At 51.2% G+C, this 18,790-nt stretch overlaps 1 protein-coding gene and 1 pseudogene across 1 annotated transcript in view; both read right to left on the bottom strand.

Annotated features, from left to right (window-relative positions):
* Positions 1 to 5,355: 5,355 nt before the first annotated feature.
* The window catches only part of Ahrr (aryl hydrocarbon receptor repressor), a 53,314-nt gene continuing 39,879 nt past the window's right edge, over positions 5,356 to 18,790 (bottom strand). Inside the window, exons 4-10 of the mRNA XM_048368580.1 lie at positions 18,693 to 18,782; positions 15,550 to 15,679; positions 14,117 to 14,250; positions 10,435 to 10,622; positions 7,408 to 7,469; positions 7,043 to 7,184; positions 5,356 to 6,334 (exon numbers count right to left, since the gene is read on the bottom strand). Of these exons, the coding sequence (XP_048224537.1) occupies positions 5,356 to 6,334; positions 7,043 to 7,184; positions 7,408 to 7,469; positions 10,435 to 10,622; positions 14,117 to 14,250; positions 15,550 to 15,679; positions 18,693 to 18,782 (1,725 nt within the window). The remainder of the gene's footprint in view (positions 6,335 to 7,042; positions 7,185 to 7,407; positions 7,470 to 10,434; positions 10,623 to 14,116; positions 14,251 to 15,549; positions 15,680 to 18,692; positions 18,783 to 18,790) is intronic.
* LOC125367717 lies at positions 16,931 to 17,480 on the bottom strand (annotated as a pseudogene).

The raw sequence follows: 18,790 nt of genomic DNA, 5'->3' as shown, positions 1-18,790 counted from the left end.
GTCACAAAGAATGAGTCCATGGACACAGAAGGAGAAGTAAAATGATAAAGATTTATTGAAGAAAAGCAGAGCTCCTAGACAGGAGGGGGCCCAAGGGAGGACAATACCTGGATTACACTGTGTAGGGGTTAATAAGGTACCTCTAGGAAAGAGCTGTGAGACCTTCAAGATCATTGGACAGTGGCTCAATTGGGAGAGTGTCAGCCTTGAGCAAAAAAAGCTAAGGACAGCATCCGGGCCCTGAGTTCAAGCCCTGGTGCTTAGCTCCAGCTTAGACATTGTTAAATGGGCACATTACAGATGTTCTGTAAGGAAACAGAATTGTAACAGTTTCCAGACAAGTGAATCAATCAAGGGCAAGGACTCCAGAGAGGTAGGAGAGTGCAACCATATATAACGGAGAACCAAATAAGTGGAAATATGCTCCTTATCAATACTCAGAACCAGTAGATGAACTAAAAATAATGAAATTGTTATTTATAAGAAGACATCTAAAACATTAGGAAACAGAAGGGTTAGGAGCAGTGTGTGTTCCCTCACACGCAGATCTGGAGTTGAGATGTGGCCCATGAGGCCTGAGAAAGCTTTACAGCACCAGATAGCCTGGATTCATCAAAAGCTGTGACTGGAAACAAGCAAGAGCAAACTACATAAGCCATAAAGAGTTTAAATTGCTAAGCTACGATTTTAAAATCATGTATGATCAAAAGAAAAATATCCTTCAGTAAAAAATCATAAGTGGAGATAAAACCTTGGAATATCTTTAAATAATCAAAGACTGCTATTCAGAATATCACACCATCTGCAAGCCAATCCCTAAAGGAAAACAAGTACTATAAGGAACTAACTCTGGGTGAAGAACCAAAGCCTTGCCCACCCCACCCCCAAGCCCACCTCAGTACTGCTCCTGCCAGCTCCAGCCCAGCATGTCCTGCCTGCCCTGCGTGACATGTGCCCACTCCTTCTTTCCCCTTGTCTCTAGCCCTTTCTACTCCCCTGCTCTCAAAAAACTACCACACGTGGCTGTGGCTGCCCCACTGCAGCTCTTTATTTGTTGAGCACCTGCACCTTCCTGTGTGTCACAGAATTTACTTGTTTCCTGTAGCCACTGTGATTCCTGTTTCCCACACTCAGCTCTGGGATACCTTCACCTGTCCCTGCTCTGTTGTAGTACTTGGCAAATAACAATGAAGAAATGGATAAATCTGTGAACGCACTAATACAAATATCATGTTGTCCCCACAGAAGTCCTAAACCAGGCATGAGGGGCAAGAATGGTAGGGAGGGTGCAGCTCCCTAGGAAGGAGGGTGGCAGTGGGATCGGAAGTCCTTTGTACATGGGACAGATACTGGGCCAATGGAAGAAATTATGTCCCTAGAACCTGGGTAAGTACTAAGGTGGATGCATCTAAACTTCATGTGTGCCCAGCTTCAGGCAGGCAGGGGTTGGAGCCATGGTCAACAGAGGAAGCCTAGCCTGGTTTCCTGGGGAGTATACAGGGCTGGAGGGACCCCTCACTTACAGTTATTGGTGACTTAGGCATATACTGAGAGCATCAAATCTATAAAGAGTCTGAAACTCATTCTATTTGGGGGTACCTGTCAGCCAAATGAAAGGAGACCCCGCTTTCTGGCCTTTTTTCTGGGCCTGGAAATGACCCGCCCTCTCCACAGCCTGTGACTGTGCAGAAATCTCAGCTCTCTTCTTTGCATAAGTCTGGAGTGCTCTGATGGCACTGGAGCCCCCAGCCCTTGGACAGCAAGGAAGAGCCCAGCAGGGAGGCAGCACCCCAACCCAAGGTGGTAGCATTTCAATTTGGATTGCTGTCCCCTACTCAGTGGTGAACATTCTTAGCATGTATCTCTGAGGATATATAGTGACTGCATTTGGAAAATCAAGTACAAGAAACACATTTGAAAGCTCAGAAATGCACAGAGCTGCATCTGTGGTGCATTCGCTTAAAAGTTCACCAGGAGAGTCTAGCTGCTGGAAACTTCTTTCTTCCAGTAGAAACTGAAAAATATAAAGTATTGTTTGTGTCCATCCCTTCTCTTTTAGCCCATCCCACATGATAGGACCTTGCCATTTTTCAAGAGGTATATGTCACAAGCAAATCCAGTTAGTACTGATAATGAAACCCTGAAGCAGAAGTGACCACTGTGCACATTTCAAGTTCCACTGCTGCTTTTGTACACATATTCTCAGGGAGTGTATGTGGGGACTTCATACCCACATTCTCAGAGGGTGTATGTGACTGAGCAACAAAACTGAAAATTTGGGGAAGATTTTTGCTGCCTTTGATGCACACCACTGCCAGTGTGAATATCTGCACATGGTGCTGTGTCCCCAGAGCATGCCTGCAGAGTTGATGTCCAGGTGTGGAATTAAGGGTTCACAAAGCATGGTCTGATGGGTAGAAAGACCCTACAGGGGAACATGCTCTGAATTTACATCATCCCAGAAGGATTCCGGCAACAGTTAACAGACATGCAACATCTCTGATTTCCATCATCTCAGTTCCAGGCTTTGTCCCTGGCTCCAACCAGCGGGGCTGTGCCACAGAGGTGCACTACTGCCTGCCGTCTATGCCTTCTGCCCCTGCTTGCCAATGCAGGAAGATGCTGAGGTTGACTGAGGGTGAACAGTAATCTCTTGCTGGGAGGGAGTGCAAGGATGGCTAGGATGTTCTTCCGTTTCATGTTTGAACTCCAGCAGGGCTTTCTTGCTCAGAAGCTGGTCACTTAGAACAGAAAGGAAGGAGAAAGTCTCCACCCCTGGTCTCGAGACTAAATGTATCAATATCAAGAGCTGGGGATCTGTGCTCAGCAGAATTGGGCAAAGGAGGGGATGCTGGGGAGAAGCAGAAGGGTTGCTGTAGGGCCTGGGTTGCCATCCTGATTTCAGGCATCAGGTAAGGGAGATGCCAGTGGATGTGGAAATCTGAGTAGGTCTCATGCCTGTGGCAACAGCACCACCCTTTGGGGGCCATTGTGGGGTAAAATGGACGGGGAGGCCACAGGGATTGTGTGTGGTCACTTTGGGAGTGAGGGAGAGGCCACAGGGATTGTGAGTGGTCACTTTGGGAGTGATGGGGAGGCCACAGGGATTGTGAGTGGTCACTTTGGGAGTGAGGGAGAGGCCACGGGGATTGTGAGTGGTCACTTTGGGAGGGATGGGGAGGCCACGGGGATTGTGAGTGGTCGCTTTGGGAGTGATGGGGAGGCCACAGGGATTGTGAGTGGTCACTTTGGGAGTGAGGGAGAGGCCACGGGGATTGTGAGTGGTCACTTTGGGAGGGATGGGGAGGCCACAGGGATTGTGAGTGGTCGCTTTGGGAGTGAGGGAGAGGCCACGGGGATTGTGAGTGGTCGCTTTGGGAGGGATGGGGAGGCCACGGGGATTGTGAATGGTCGCTTTGGGAGTGAGGGAGAGGCCACGGGGATTGTGAGTGGTCGCTTTGGGAGGGATGGGGAGGCCACAGGGATTGTGAGTGGTCGCTTTGGGAGTGAGGGAGAGGCCACGGGGATTGTGAGTGGTCGCTTTGGGAGGGATGGGGAGGCCACAGGGATTGTGAGTGGTCGCTTTGGGAGGGATGGGGAGGCCACGGGGATTGTGAGTGGTCGCTTTGGGAGGGATGGGGAGGCCACGGGGATTGTGAGTGGTCGCTTTGGGAGGGATGGGGAGGCCATGGGGATTGTGTGTGGTCACTTTGGGAGTGAGGGAGAGGCCACAGGGATTGTGAGTGGTCACTTTGGGAGGGATGGGGAGGCCACGGGGATTGTGAGTGGTCGCTTTGGGAGTGAGGGAGAGGCCACGGGGATTGTGAGTGGTCGCTTTGGGAGGGATGGGGAGGCCGCAGGGATTGTGAGTGGTCACTTTGGGAGTGAGGGAGAGGCCACGGGGATTGTGAGTGGTCGCTTTGGGAGGGATGGGGAGGCCACGGGGATTGTGAGTGGTCGCTTTGGGAGGGATGGGAAGGCCGCAGGGATTGTGTGTGGTCTCTTTGAACCCTGGGCTTGGTGGATTATCTTTCTCAGCCCCATCTAGCCGAAGGCCAGTCCTCCTGACAAGCAGCAGCAGGGCAGGCAGAAGCCAAACCCTGAAACCCACCAAACCTGAGATTGGTGAGGCACTGTGTATCTTCCAACAGCTTCTACACTAAGCCAGGCTCTAAACATCAGCACCTTGAAGCCACAAATAATGAAGAGAGATGTGCTGCTGATAAAGTATGGCTGAAGGAGCCAAGGGTCCTGTCCAACAGGCTCCTGCCGCTTCCAGGATCCCCAAGAGGTCATACAGATATCCACTTTTGAGGAAGATGGCTGCCCACACAGGTGACTGGACAGATCCAAGCCCTGAGCATGTCACTGATGATCCTGCTACTTGGGGGCACTGTGGTGACATAGAGGCTGGTTTGAGCTGCACCCTTGGACACATCCACTCATGCCATCAGCTATGTTATCTTGTGGGTATATTGTGCCTCTCCCTTTCCCAACGGTATCTAACTTTCCTACAACCACAGTACATGGTCTTTACAATTCTCTAAACCACACTGTATGCCTGCCTATCTCAGACTCTGTCTGAGCTGGTAGCAGGAAGCCTTTCCTGAAAGCCCTGTGGCCAGCACCCAACTCCCAAGCTGTACTGCCTCTTTCTTCTCTTGTCTATGTGCTGTATTTCCCTGCGTTCCTTCCCTTAATGCTTAACCTCTCCAGAGTGGTATGTTCAAGACAGGTCCACAAGCCATCCTCAGAGGTCCGCAGAAAATGCTGGACAAAACAAGCTGTTGCCCTGCCCCCTCCATGTCAGGTGCAGCGCCCAGCTCTGACTTGGGTATGGACACCTGCTGCAAGTCTGGGTGACGCAAGAGCAGGTGCCTGCAGTTTCCACTGACTGGCCTAGATTCTGCCTGTGAATGGACTCACCACCCCTTTCCTCCGAGAGCTCTGCCTTTCCTCCACTAGATGCCGCCCTCTGCAGTTGCTCCAGCAACAGCAACACTCAGGTACGGAAGAGCAGCCAGCTTTGGGAGGCAAAGAAGACATGGTATTGACACTGTTATGATTTGGCCGGTGGGCTGGCCCTCCTGGAACACTGTTGGCTACTTCCTCCGATGTTTTAATTCCTCAAAGAGAAATGTTGTCCTATTCAGACAGACGTGGGTTTGTATGTAAGAACCTCCATGAATCCTACACCCTGCTATGTGTATGGAGCCTGGGCTGCAGCAAAGGACACTTTGTGTCCCCAGCCTGAGGAACCAAGGCGGCTCTGCCTTAGTAGACCTGCACATGGACAGCATGGTTTCCAGGAGAGAGGCAGCTGAGGGAGGAGGAGTGCCTGGAGGGGCTCAGGTGTCACAGGGGCACTTTGGGGAACATCTCAGATACAGCCCCCTGGCCAGGGGATGCCCAGGACAGTGAGTCTAGGGGCTCACACTTGACCACAGGGCCAGCCCCAGGAGCTCTGCCATCACAGCCCAGAGGGTTATGTTGGCTCTCTCTGTGGCCTGGCGTGCAGAGGTGGTGGGGAGCCCACTGCTCCCGGCAGGAACAGGGTGCAGGGTAGAGTGGGGCCAGCTCCCTGCAGGGCCCAGCTGTGGCCCTCTTGTGGAGATGAGCCCCCAACACACTGCACTCAGGGGGCTGGGTACAGGCCTGGGGCTGGTAGCCTGGCTCTGTTTTCAGGTGCACCTTGGCAGAGAAAGTGACCACGTGTCTCTTGGCCACAGCCCGGGATCCCAGACACACCCTGCTGGGAGGGCAGCCACCGGCCATGTCCTGTGCCTCAGCATCATTTTCCATCTTGATTGGCACTTCCAGCGACAGGGGGCTGCAGGGAGGGCCTGTGGACACCGGCAGGCCAGGCAAGTTGGTGCCCTCTATGGAGAAGCCTCCAGCCATGAAGCACTGCACCCCAGATGGGGGGAGCCGGGTCCCCAGGGTGCTGTGGGGGACATGATAGGTGGACGGGTACACCTGGGCCTGGTGGACATCCCTCAGGGGTCTGTTTATCTGGCTGCAGTAGGCACTGAGGGGGCTGCCCAGTGAATCGCTGAAGGTGGTAGCCAAGCCACTTGCACTGGACATGCTCTGGGTGCCTGGATAGGACACGCAGGAGCTGTGGGGTGCAGCACACATGGGGCATGGGTTCTTCTTACCAGGCTCAAGCCTTAGCTTGCTGCCGTCCTCTGGACTGCGCGGCTCTGTCACCCAGTTCAGAGGCCTCATGGGCACAGATGTCTCTGAGTGACAATTGTTTCTGTGCATCTCCTTCTGCCTCTTCGCTTTTGCATATGCACTTGGCATCCTCTCCTGACCCTCTTCCTCCTGGTCCCTGCCGAGAAGGTGGCCATGAGACAGTGACAGGGGCATAGGCCTCTCCCCAGGGGACCTCAGCTGTTACTGGAGGGTGGCTTGGCATGTTGTTAGCTGAACTCCGAGGGGAGCACCGAGGCAGGCCCAGGCCATGCTGTCCATTTCAGCCACTTGGTGGTGTTCCTCCTTACCTCCCCAGGCCCCTCCTGGTGCTTGGGGGAGCAAGCAGTACACACTGTCTTTCCTACAGCAGAAAAGTGTCTCCAGGAGATGTGATGTCATGGGAAACAGGGCTAACATGGACATGGGGGTGGGGGATAAACTGGAGGACCAGGCCCTATGGCTGGCCAACAGGATCCCGCATGACCTTGGGATGGGCATCTATGTGCTAGGAGACAGTGAGACCCTCTGCACCCAGTCTGGCAATCAAGACCCCTGGACTGGACTAGAGGAGTATGCAATGGGGGAGGGAAAGGCAAGTGGCCTTTGGGAGTGTCCAGGATCATGAGGGATTCCAAGCCAGCCATCTATCCTAAGAGTACCACATTCAATCTTGTCCAAGCAGGGATTATGTCTGGACACAGAGTAGACAGTAAAGTAGCTCAGCTGTTCCCTCAAGGAGTCAAGACTATGTCCAAGGCTTTCTTTTCCACACACCCCAGCCTTTGCTTTAGCATCTGTGGTGACTTAACAAGGGATGGAGGTCTGGAAGCCCAGCACTACTTACCCTGCTCCCCACTTGGGGTTCAGGATGAAGTCAGAGTTGCCTCTGAAGCACAGGCATGGGGCCCTGGCTAGAGACCGAGCCAGGCAGCTACTGTCCATTTGTGCTCTAAATTCAGGAATGCTGTTTTCTTCATTGCTCCTCCCTGTGAGGGTTTAGATAGTGGAGAGTTACCACAACGGGGCTGAGAGGCAACTTTGTTTTTGCAGGAAGGCTGTCCAGTTCCTGAGATCAGTACCAGACCACAGAGGCTGGCCACTAACCAGTGGCAGTGCCAGGGACTATTCAGTGCTTCTTGGGCAGGGTTCTCTGGAGACAAAGATCTTTTGCCCATTTAGAAAGATGAGACAGAGAAATTATAGTGGTACCTGCAAAGTAGCCAGATTTTCTGTGAAGTTCTAACTCATACAGACTTGTGGTGGCCTTTGACCTATGAAGAACAGAAAATATAAATATAATGCAAGTATATCTTGACAGAATTGCCAATGACTGATGCTTCTGAGGTTGTAAATAAGTTTTAGCAAGTAGGCAAAAGCATCCATGGGCTTTCATCAGGCAGATCCTGAAGCATCAAGGCCTCGCATGCAGTCTTCACCAGGAAATCAACAATGACCTTAGCTGCTCCGAGCTGGTCCCCATTGGACCTGGCCCTCCACACGTGGAGTGAACGGGCCATAAAATGCATGTGGGTAGCTGACTCTGGGTTCAGCTCAGAGCCACATGGGTTCCTAGATACCTAGACGGTGGGAACCTGTCCTCCACATGGGCATCTTCTCCCTTCTGTCTGCAGCTGGGACATTAGCTCAGTCCCTGACACTTTCACTTGTTGGCTAGTGCTCCACCAACTGAGCCGCACCTCCAGCCGCTCTTCAATCTTGCTGATCTGTGTAGTACGATGGATGCATATTTGACTGCTGTCCTTGCAAGCCTGTGTAGGCCTCCACCTCCAGTGGGAGAGACAGCAACTGCTTAGCCCCCAGTTGGCCTCCATCTTGGCAGAGGGATGGGTGGGACTGCACCAAAATCTCTCTGCACTTCTCACCTTGAGCACCAGGGGGCATGGGAGGGTGTTCTCCAGCCTCAGGACCCCTTAGCTTCACTTCAGAACTCGGTAAACTTTGGGGAAAGATAAAGCTCCTACAAGTCCCTGACTAAAAAAGAAAAAAAAAAGAAAAAAAAAAGCTAAATCGCACCGGGAAACAGTGGATCACACCTGTATTCTTAACTACTCAGGAGGCTGAGACCCGTATATCATAGTTCAGAGCCAGCTTGGGCAGAAAGGTGTACGAAACATGGCATAAATGGTAGAGTGCCAGCCCTGAGTTCAAATCCCAGTACCACAACAAGGAAAAAAGTTAAATCTGCTTAAAAACATAGAAAACTTTTGACCTGTGAGGGTCTCAAACCCAGACCCTGAGCCCTGCATGGTGGAGTCCACCCCTGTTGCTAGCTCTGGCACAGACCACAGCTTATCTTTGTGCCTTTTCCCTGAGGAGTTTTTTTTCCCTCACTCGTATTTATATACCATATCTTAAAAACACAAGAAGGTGTATCATATTTAATTTGGAACCTTCCAGAAATCTATTATCATCAGCCTGCAGTTTATGTGGGGACCTACTACACTGCCTCAGGCCCACTCATGACCCCTGGGAGCTGCCTCTGTCTGCTCTGTGTCTGTGAAGGCACAGTTTCAGTTGTAGGAATAAGGTTGGAGAACCCTAACATAGAGGGGAGGATAGTGAACACAGGAAATCAAAGTGCCAGACAGACCCTTGTGAGTGCCCACTACTAGAAAGGTCACAGGTGATTTTCAGTGTCTTTGGCAGGTTGAATCACACCCACAGAGGACAGCAGTAGCTCCAGGGCACTGGCCTTGAGCTTGGGAGGTGAGAGGATCCATAGAAAAAGCTACAGCCCGGTATGTAAAGGCATGCGCAGGTATGTGGAGGCTGGAGGCAGGCACAGGAAGGTATGTGGAGGCACGCACAGCATGTGTGTGGAAGCCAAGCACCGGTATGTGGAGGCAGGCACAGGGTGGGCAGAATTCATGCCACAGGAACACTCGGTGGCACCCACCCAGGAGGTATCTTCGCATATCATCCTTTGTAGAGGTGGAAAGTTCAGTAGGCAGAAATGCTCCTAAGGTATCTCCTGAACTCTCACGTACTGTATAGCTGTCTCTCAGGAGGCACAGGGGGTGGGAGAGGTCGACACTTCAAAGGGTTTGCATTGGGAGATTTTGGGACACTCTGCCTGTGACCAAAGGCTGGACAGGAGTTGTTGCTTGAGCTGCTGCTGGAAGAAACCTGCATGGCGTTGTTAGGGCCATGGCTTGCAGGTCAGGGTCATGGCCAGGAAATGCTGCTAGTTGGATTTTAAGTCAATGGGCAATGGAGCCAATTCCCACTCTATTTGTTCCAAGCCACACTGCTCTGGCTCATGAAGCCATGCCTGTGGGCTGAGTTGGGTCGTTGGTGCCTGCAGTATAGTTCTGCCCCATGGATGGTCTCCGAGGACGTGGGGTTCTTTGATGACACTGTTTGAGTAGCAAATGGGGAAAGGGGGCCATCCACAACCCATGAGGAAAGCTGGAAGTCAGAGCCCCCTTATGACTGCCATCCCCACCCTTCCACCCTGCCATATCACAGCAGTCTCTCTACCTACTGGGAAAATTGTCTATATGTTCCCAGGAAACCCATTCATGCATCATAGACAAGACCCATTCTTCCCCCAAGTAACACCAAGTGTTTTGTATTTCTGCAATGCTGGGAAAGTCTGGCAAGAAGGTCATGTGGGAAGAAGGGCCAACACAGCCGTGACCTGACCTGGGGTGGGCCTCTGGAGGAGGGGCCTCCCCGTGGAGGTATGCACATGGAGCCCAGCGGGAATGAGCGCTGGGGTGGATGAGGTACTGCCCCAGGCAGAGACAGAGGCTTTACCCCTAATCTGCCAGAGGTTTGCTCCCTGGGAGCCTAGCTCTGTAACAGGGCAGCTCAGACCCATTAAAACCACACAGTCTGGGCTGGGGATATAGCCTAGTGGCAAGAGTGCCTGCCTCGGATACACGAGGCCCTAGGTTCGATTCCCCAGCACCACATATACAGAAAACGGCCAGAAGTGGCGCTGTGGCTCAAGTGGCAGAGTGCTAGCCTTGAGCGGGAAGAAGCCAGGGACAGTGCTCAGGCCCTGAGTCCAAGGCCCAGGACTGGCCAAAAAAAACACAGTCTTCAGACAGATGTTTGAAAGCACTTTTTCCTATCAGTTGTCACCGACTACATGCCAGTCTTGGTATTTATTATGTGCTAGAAGCAAGCAAAAAAGAAACAGCAAACACAAAGTGCACAGGCGCAGGGTGACGTGCACAGGCAGTCACCATGTAGCAGCGACCTTCTTACCTTGGGTCCATGTCTGACCCGTGCCTTGCCCTCAAGAATGTGCTGCTCATTTTCATCTCTGCTGCGGAGGGTGAGATGACCGGCACCACTGTGCAGAAGAGCGAGAGTGGAGGGGGCAGCACCGCACCCGATGGCCCCTTCTTCTTCTGTCCAAACAAGAGCTTCAGCTTCCCTTGGAACTGCATGGTCTGGTGTTTTGAAGGCAGAAAGGCAGATAGTGCTCTGAGCAGCATCACATGTGTGCAGGTGGCCAATGCACAGTGCTCACCCCAAGCCTGCGCCAACATCGGGGGACTTGTTTTGCCAGGTTCCTTTGTAGACATTGCTAGCTTTCATGGCCGATATATCTGTGTGTGTGTGTGTGTGTGTGTGTGTGTGTGTGTGTGCGCGTGCGTGTGCGCACGCCCACGCCCATGCACGCACCAACTCAGGTGGACATGAACCTTTACTGACCCATGCCTGAGCCATCAGCCATCATCTGGCTAGAGATGATCTCTCAGGGCAGTTTCAGAGTTCTTTTAAATGCACAATTCCCAAATTGTCACTTTCATAATAATAAGACTTAGAGACAACTTGATTTTATTCACCTAGCGTGTATAGTGGGAGTTAAAAAGCCAGCAGATATCTTACAAATTTGTAATAAAAGACATCTTTAGAAAGAGAAAGTTGATGAGTAACTGAGTTAGTTCCAAGTCTCCAAGTGGAAGAGGGGCTCACCATGAGAACCCATACTTCCTCTACCCTTCCAAGAGCCTTTTTTCCCTCCCTCCACCCATGGGTTTACTGAACAAACAAACATTTGTAAACACCTACTGAGTTCCAGGCACACGCTTGGTGCAGAGCTTCAAAGCAATGGTGTACTAGGAAATAGTTAATATCCATCTCCCTGGAGAAAGCAACTCCAGATCTGTAGTGTTTGCCAGTTTCTTTGATGTGACTATTTCTGCCATGGCTCATCTCAAGTTATAGACATAACTTCAACCAGATCTCAGAATTGCTACACTGTACTTAACTGGCCTGGGGTAGTATGTGTCCAGACTGTGAGTTAATGGCAAGACAACCCTATGGAGTCACTCAGATCACTGTGACTTGTTGGCCTGCCAATCCTTGTCATTTGGTGTGGGGTAACACTGACCAGATACTTGATCGTTCCTAACAGGCCTTTCCAGAACCTTAGCTTCAAGCTGCACCCTCTCTTGAGTATTTGTTTCACAGTTCCATTCTAAATTATATTTCAATCTCTTCTCCATTACACAGTAAAATCCCTCCAATTATGAACATTCCTTACCAACCAATAAGTAGTAAATTTCAATGTCCATAAAATTTGGAATAAAATGTTATAAAAAATAAGAGCCTTTATTTCTAGCTGGTTGCCTAGAATCTAGGCCCTAAATAAAACATGAACAACACTGTCCATAGAGACAGAAGATGGAGGGGGGTGGGCAAAGTGGGCAAAGTGGTCTCTTGCATGTGATCCTGAAGGTGAGGTGAGCTGCAGGACCATGCAGAGCCCCCCTGACAGGGCGGCTGGGTTCCTGGCCTCCCAGAGCTGGCTGGCAGGGACCATTTTCTCTCCAATAGCCTCTTTCTGTTCCCTCCTGCCTCAAGATGCAAATAATTATTTCAGCTAAACTACACTTGTTAGGGGTTGATGGCCCTGTTTTTGTGATGAAAGATAGAGATGTGGACTTTCTTTGATTTTGTGGGAGCTGTTCTTGGGCCTTTTTTTGTGCTTGAACTTGAGGCCTCTTCCTGTCACTCTGGTTTTTGGCTCAGACCTAGCACTGTATCTTTTGAGTCACATATCCCATCCAGATGTGGATTTTTAATGAGGGAAATGATTGACAGAATAAAATTCAGAGTATGAATCAGCCACCACCCTTCTGCTAGATGGCCTAACAAAGTACCACCACAAACTGTCCTCTCCACACTCAGTGGCTGCCCCTTGAGGCGGGTGATGTGGGCATCCAGTTTGGAGGGGCTAGTCAGGGGCCAGGCAAGGACAGCTTCAGGTGTGGCATCAGAGGGGCCCAGGAACTGTTTCAGGAAGGGCTTATGACAAAGGCAAAGATGCCCAGAGGAGGCCTTAGGTGGTGAGGGGAGGGACATTCTGTCTGCTTTCCTGAAGGGCTGCCTTGTATTATATAAACATAATGCTTTTATCCTTAAGGCATCTGTTACTGCAAAAACAAAACCAATGAGCAAAGGAAAGCTAATGAAAATGTGACCTCAAGGCCCATGGGCTGGTAAGGATGCCTCTCCCCCTGAGTTATCTAAAGAGATGCTCAGAAGAGACGGTCCTGAGTTAGGAACATGAGAGGCGACCTCTACCCTGGAAGCTCAGGGTGACAGCTCAGGGTGTTGAATGACTTCCCACTTCCACTACCCCCTGTCCGCCCCCCAGGCTAGTGTGGAAAGCAGCTCAAGCTGGATGAGGCCCAGATAACTCGGGGAATCTCCATAAACTGTGAGCAGACAAGGAGGCAAGGCTGGGCCTTCTGCAGACCTCAGACTTCCAGCTTCTCCAGGACTCTTCCACCAGGTCTCACTGGGGCCCCTGGCAGTCATCAGCCTGGCTTTGGAAATGCTTCCTGGGAGCGCTGCAGACACCAGGGCTTAATCTCTGGGGGTCCCAGAGCCCATGGTCCACATGTGGAAGACAGGACCTTTAGGGCCTATGATTAACACAAGGGGCTAGCAATCCCTAGGGGGGGAGAGGTGATCCCAGAGCTCCTGATACAGTGGAGGAGATGGGAGCCCCCAGGACACTCAGTCCAGGAGGAGGATAGGAACGGGGTCCTCAGATCAGGTAGGGGTGGCAGGGACAACATAAAGTGGGCATGGCAGCTCATGGCCGTAAGTTCACAGCAGGTTGGTAAGGTAACCCTGAGAGTCTGGGACTCTGAGGCTTAGCCCCTGGAGAGGCAGGGGTCTTAGGATCGGCAAGGTGGGCTGGGTCTGCGGGTTGTGGCTCTGCAATGTTCCTTCCCTTTCAGTGCAGAATGGGAAAAGGAAATGCTCCAGTAGGAAAAGTGGAAACCCAAGGGCTGATTGTGAGCAAGGAGGCTGAATTTAAGAGCCCACACAGGAATGCGGGCTCTACCAGGGTCAGCCTCGGTGGGAGGGGTTCCTCTGCCCCTCTTCTGGCCTGGGATGTTCTGAATGCGGCGGGACACATTTGTAAATTAAGTTACAACTAAACTTGAATTAAACACTTGTTGAGTTCAATTTTTTTCTCTTCTCATTTCTCTGATCTGTGAAAGTTTTCCCAAGTTTTCAAGTCCCAGTGCTGCTAGCTTGTGTGCCTGAGCCTTGACACAGACCTCAGCGTCCCCCACCCAGAGCTGTTTACCTTCTCCCCAGGGCTCAGCCCTCTCCACCCAGGGCTCAGCCTTCCCTCTCCCCAGCGCTCAGCCTCCACCACCCAGGGCTCAGCCTCCCCTCTCCCCAGGGCTCAGCCTCCTCTCCCCAGGGCTCAGCCTCCCCTCTCCCCAGGGCTCAGCCTCCCCTCTCCCCAGGGCTCAGCCTCCCCTCTCCCCAGGGCTCAGCCTCCCCTCTCCCCAGGGCTCAGCCTCCACCACCCAGCGTGGGCCATTCTCCCCTTTCACACAGGGGAGGTGCTTCAGGTGTCCTGGAGCAGCTGCTGAGGCCTGGTGAGCGGCCTAGGGGGTTGACAACTCACCAGAAAGCCAGAGGTGCTGTCCAGCAAGCAGCGCACACGACAGACAAAGCAACGGGTCAGGAAGGCAGAGTACTCCGGCAGCAAGCCTGAGGTGCCTTCCTGGGTCCTGAGCAGCTTTTCCAGCATGATGTTATCTGCCAAGACAGCATGGGTCCTGGCAGTGAGGCTGGGGGATGGTGACCACGGGGGAGGCGTAAGCATAGGAGGCGTACATGGTGACTAGCTAGGACGTGTGGAACCAGCACCGCAGCTGTCACAGCATGCATCTCTGAGCTCCTCGCTTACCTGATGGCTCACCATTCTCTCTGCCCCTTAAAAGCATTGTTTTTAGTACTGATGAATGTACAAATATGGATCCATTGTTTAGCTTGTTGGCATGGCATGTAGGCACTTGTTGCATGGGGTTGGGTAGGACTTTTCTCTGAATGAAAGTTTCTGTGGATCTGTGTGAAATAACTAGGGAAGTGCTCTCCAAACGGCCCAGGTAAACATGATGGGAAGGGCTCTCTGCACAGCCTTGGTACACGCCATAGGAAGAAGCGCTGTCTGCACAGTCTGGGTCAATGCCATCTCTGAACCTGGATGCACCGATCTCCTCCATGCCCCCTGCTACCTGATGAGGTACCTGATGATCGTTCTCCAGCTCATACTTGTGGTCAAAGACAATGAGTTTAAGAGGGAGCTATTTACATGGTTCCTTATGCACAAAGGACAATGAACCCAAAGAGACAACACTTAGGAAGGATTTTTAGATTAATTTAAATTGGGCCAAAGAAACTTCCTGGCAGATGTGAGCCTTGGGGGAGCTTCTGAAATGACAGACACATGCTCTTGCGAGGTGGTGAGAACTGGAGGCCTCGTGCATGGCAGGGCCCCCATGTAGGCTGGGTCTTCAATCTCACCCACAGGCCATGCACTGCTGGCTCCAGCCCCATCCCAGGGGTACTGGGAGGCAGAGGAGATTTTGAGAAGTGGGTCCCCGTGGGAGGTCTTAGCTCATTGGAGGTGTACCCTTAAGGGGATAGTATGACCCCAACACACTTCCCTTCCTCTCTTTTGCATCCTGGCTGTGAGGCAAGAAGTTTTCTCCACCAGGCACTTGGCCATGATGTTCTGTTTCCCATTGGAAGCAGGGGGTCAACCCTGACATCCTGGACCAAAACCTCCAAACCTGGGCACCACGATAAACCTTTTCTAAACTTTACACACTGAGTATCTAGAGTATCTGTCATAGTGAGGGAAGGCAAAGTGCCATGAATCAACCAGAGAATGAAGGCCCTCCAGAGCCACAAGGCAGAGCCATGATGGGCCAACCCGGGGGTTGGGGGGCGGGGGGGCAGGAGGCTGGGGGAGGAAACATGCAGGAAAAGTGAAATCCAGACAGGAATGCCTGAGATGCAGAGAAGCGTGCAGCAAAGCCAGGGCTAGTCCACCTGTCTCAGAGCACTGGGGCTGCGCACACGGGGCCTGCGGAGGATCCATGGCCCAGTGAAGTTGCCGGCAGAAGTCCTGGCGGTCTTCCACATGGATATAGTCATAAATGTTTTGATGCATCACATCTGTCTAAAATATCGAAACACAGTTCTTTTAGCCTTAGCCCCAAATTGTATGCTTGTTCTGATAAGAACTATGGAACCTCTGAGTCTGGAAGTCACATTATGAAGAGATAGCCCCACAGGAAAGGTAGGCTCTTTGTTGGCCTTAAAGCCTTCATGATTGCATGGGCTATGTGGCTCCCTGTAGTTTCCATCTCAAGGCCAGGTGCACACTTGCAGTGCCCTCACCCCTACCCTAGAGCTGAGCAGGGCTCAGAGGGGAGGATGTCTGAGTCGTGAAACACTTCCTAAGTCCACTAGGGCTCTTGAATTCTTGGCTTCCTACCACTGTGTATCTCAAGACTCAGTGGTGCCACACACCTTGACCTGGCCAGTCCCAGATGCTTTGAGGACCCACCAATTCATGGACCTCTCTGGTCCTCTGACTGTCCACTTCCTCGGAAGAGCTGGAAGCTATCTTTGTGGGCACTGAGGTCCTGGTTTGGGAGGCTGCCATCTTGGGGCAGCTGAAACTTTGGGTTATGTAGACTGACTCAGAGGCCTTCAACTGTGTTGTGTCTGGTAAAAACATTCTAAGAGTACACTGATAAACCAGAAAGGCCCAGCTCAGGGGTCCACTGCCCTTCACTTTCTCATAATGAAATGTGGTTTGTGGTCTGCACTTGAATTATGTTGGGTAGCCAACACTCAGCCAGGCTTCACTGTGGCTAGACTCTAAGAATGGGCTTATCTCTAGGGAAAACCACTTCCAAAGTGATCATTATAATAACAAGATGATTCTTCTAAAGGTGGAGGGAGTCCTTTAGGAATCAAAACCTTAGAAAAGGTTGCCCGCTGAGAATGGAACTCATGAACTCATCTAGAGTGAGTGAGATCTACTGCTATTGCTCTGAATCCTCACAATTGCCTGTGATTTTGTGGCTAAACTCCATTGGACCACAGGTCTCAAACCGATGCATTTCTAGGGAGGTGGCACAGGACTGTGGGCAAATCCACAGCTGGCACACTCGGGCTAGAGGAAAAAGTGGTAGAGCCTAGAGAAGAGGCAGAGACGAGGCCAGTCTTGGCTGCTGTGTTAGCCAGAGGCTGAGCTCTCTAAGCCAGACATCAGAACCCTCAGAATTGTGATCCATGCCCTTCTCCTCTGGTTGAACTGTACTCCAAAGGGGTATCGAGATTTGGGGGACCTGTCTTCCCTCTTGGCATCTGTGAGACCAGCCTGAGAGTGACAGAGATTTCTCATCTTTGTGGTGTCTCACTATGTGGCACTGCCAGGCTGGCTAGGTGGGATGATACCATTACACTTCTGCTGGAACCAGTGCATGGCCTCCTCTTTGCTGATTGTGTTTGTCCCCCATGCAGCCTGTCCCGTGCTTCTTGTCTATGATGCTGAAACCTGGTCTACCCAGCACCACACAGAAGTCCAGGCCGTGGATACCAATGCTTCGGTCATATTTAATGCCCAGATTGATGTGTTCCTGGATCCCCAAACCAACATTTCCAGTATCTGAGAAGTTATTTTTTTCTTAATTCATATTTCCATACCTTCAGACCTTTCTCCAGGATTTCTTCTGCCTTAGCCCCATGGACTGCGCAGTGGACAGCAATATTTTCATTTCTCTTGATACCAAAGGATCTGACTGTGTATCTAGCTTTGGAAAACACTGGGGTCTGCCCTGTGAGCTGCGTCAACACCTTAGCTGCCCGGGTCAGTCTCTCTCCACTCTCCCCAACATAGATGTTGAGGTAGAGCTTGCGGATTTGGAGCTCCTCGTGGGGTTCTCCTTTTCACCTTGATCCTACACCATGAAGGGGACAGGAAAAGAGCCTTGCTCTCTTTTTCTCTGGAGATGGCTCTGGTATGCTTCCTACTGACCCTCCTTGTCATAGATGGGTTGTCAGGTGTACAACACCAACCAGCCTTTTCTGTTGAGATGGAGTCTTTCAGGCTGGCCTAGAACTATGATCCTCTGATCTTAGCATCCCAAGTAACAAGGCTTATGGGCATTAGCCATTGCATATGGCTTGTTTACTCTTTGTGTGCAAAAATGTGTATGTGTCTACTGATCATGTCTTCAGAGTCGTACTTGCTCAGACCAAGCTGTGATGTGCTGGCACCCTCAGGGAACACTGTCCAGTGACTGTGAGAGAACAGGTACTTTCCTCCATAAACAAACATCAGAGGCATAAAACATGCATATAAAGCCCCCAGTCTCACAGGAGCACTGACGTGAGTGCTGTGTGGACTGCTTGGGCTGGGGCAGCAAGGAGCTAGCTCTGGACTTTTCATGAGGCACTTGGCACAAGATGCTCATAAGACAGAAGGTTTCAACATGTCCGTGAACAGTTTGCATAAGCTAGAGACAATGCCTGGTTTAATGGTATTTGGAAATATTTCTTTATAATAGGGGCAAAACTTTTATATTTACAACATTTGGAGGGAAATAATGGAGTTCTAAGGAAATAAAAGCAAGTTCTGAGTGAGAGTCAAAGCTCTCTGCACCACACTCACCTCTAGCATCAAGCCCGTGTCACTTTGGGCTAAAAGGAGAAGACCCCAACATCTGCAGAACTATTGGGTCACAACGTGCCTAGTGCTGAGTATATGGAGGAAGGAAAGTGATCTTTTCTAGATTCTGACCCTGCATCCACGACCAAAGGAGACTGTGCCAAGGTGGCCTATTTTAGGTGCAAGACTAGCTATCTCTCAAGGTACTAAGTATCTGCAGTCTAAGACACAGGATGCCACATAGGATGGTACTGTTCATAGAATCCTGAGTGGGCGAAGTCAAAGGCAGAGTCACAACCCACCCAGAAGCCTTCAGGTTCACTGAGTGTGCACAGAAACTGGACAGTCCCTGCTGTGGACTCAGCTGAACTGTGAAAACCTGTAATATATATTGAAAGCTCTGTGATTTGGAAAGCCCAAGGTTAGTCTTAAACCTTGACGACGGTATATGCTTATAAAGGTGACAGAACCCAGCGCTCAATGTGCGGAAAGGCTTTCTTGCTCCATTTACCTGGTGGAAGCCCAGATAGTCCACGATCGTTGCTGAAGCATAGAAGATCATCCCTTCTGCACTTACCACTAGTGCAAAGCCATGGAGAGACTAGAAAA

This window comes from Perognathus longimembris, chromosome 19 (genome assembly GCF_023159225.1).
Source record: "Perognathus longimembris pacificus isolate PPM17 chromosome 19, ASM2315922v1, whole genome shotgun sequence".
NCBI classification, from domain to species: Eukaryota; Metazoa; Chordata; class Mammalia; order Rodentia; family Heteromyidae; genus Perognathus; species Perognathus longimembris.
This window is presented reverse-complemented; position numbering and strand designations above follow the sequence as displayed.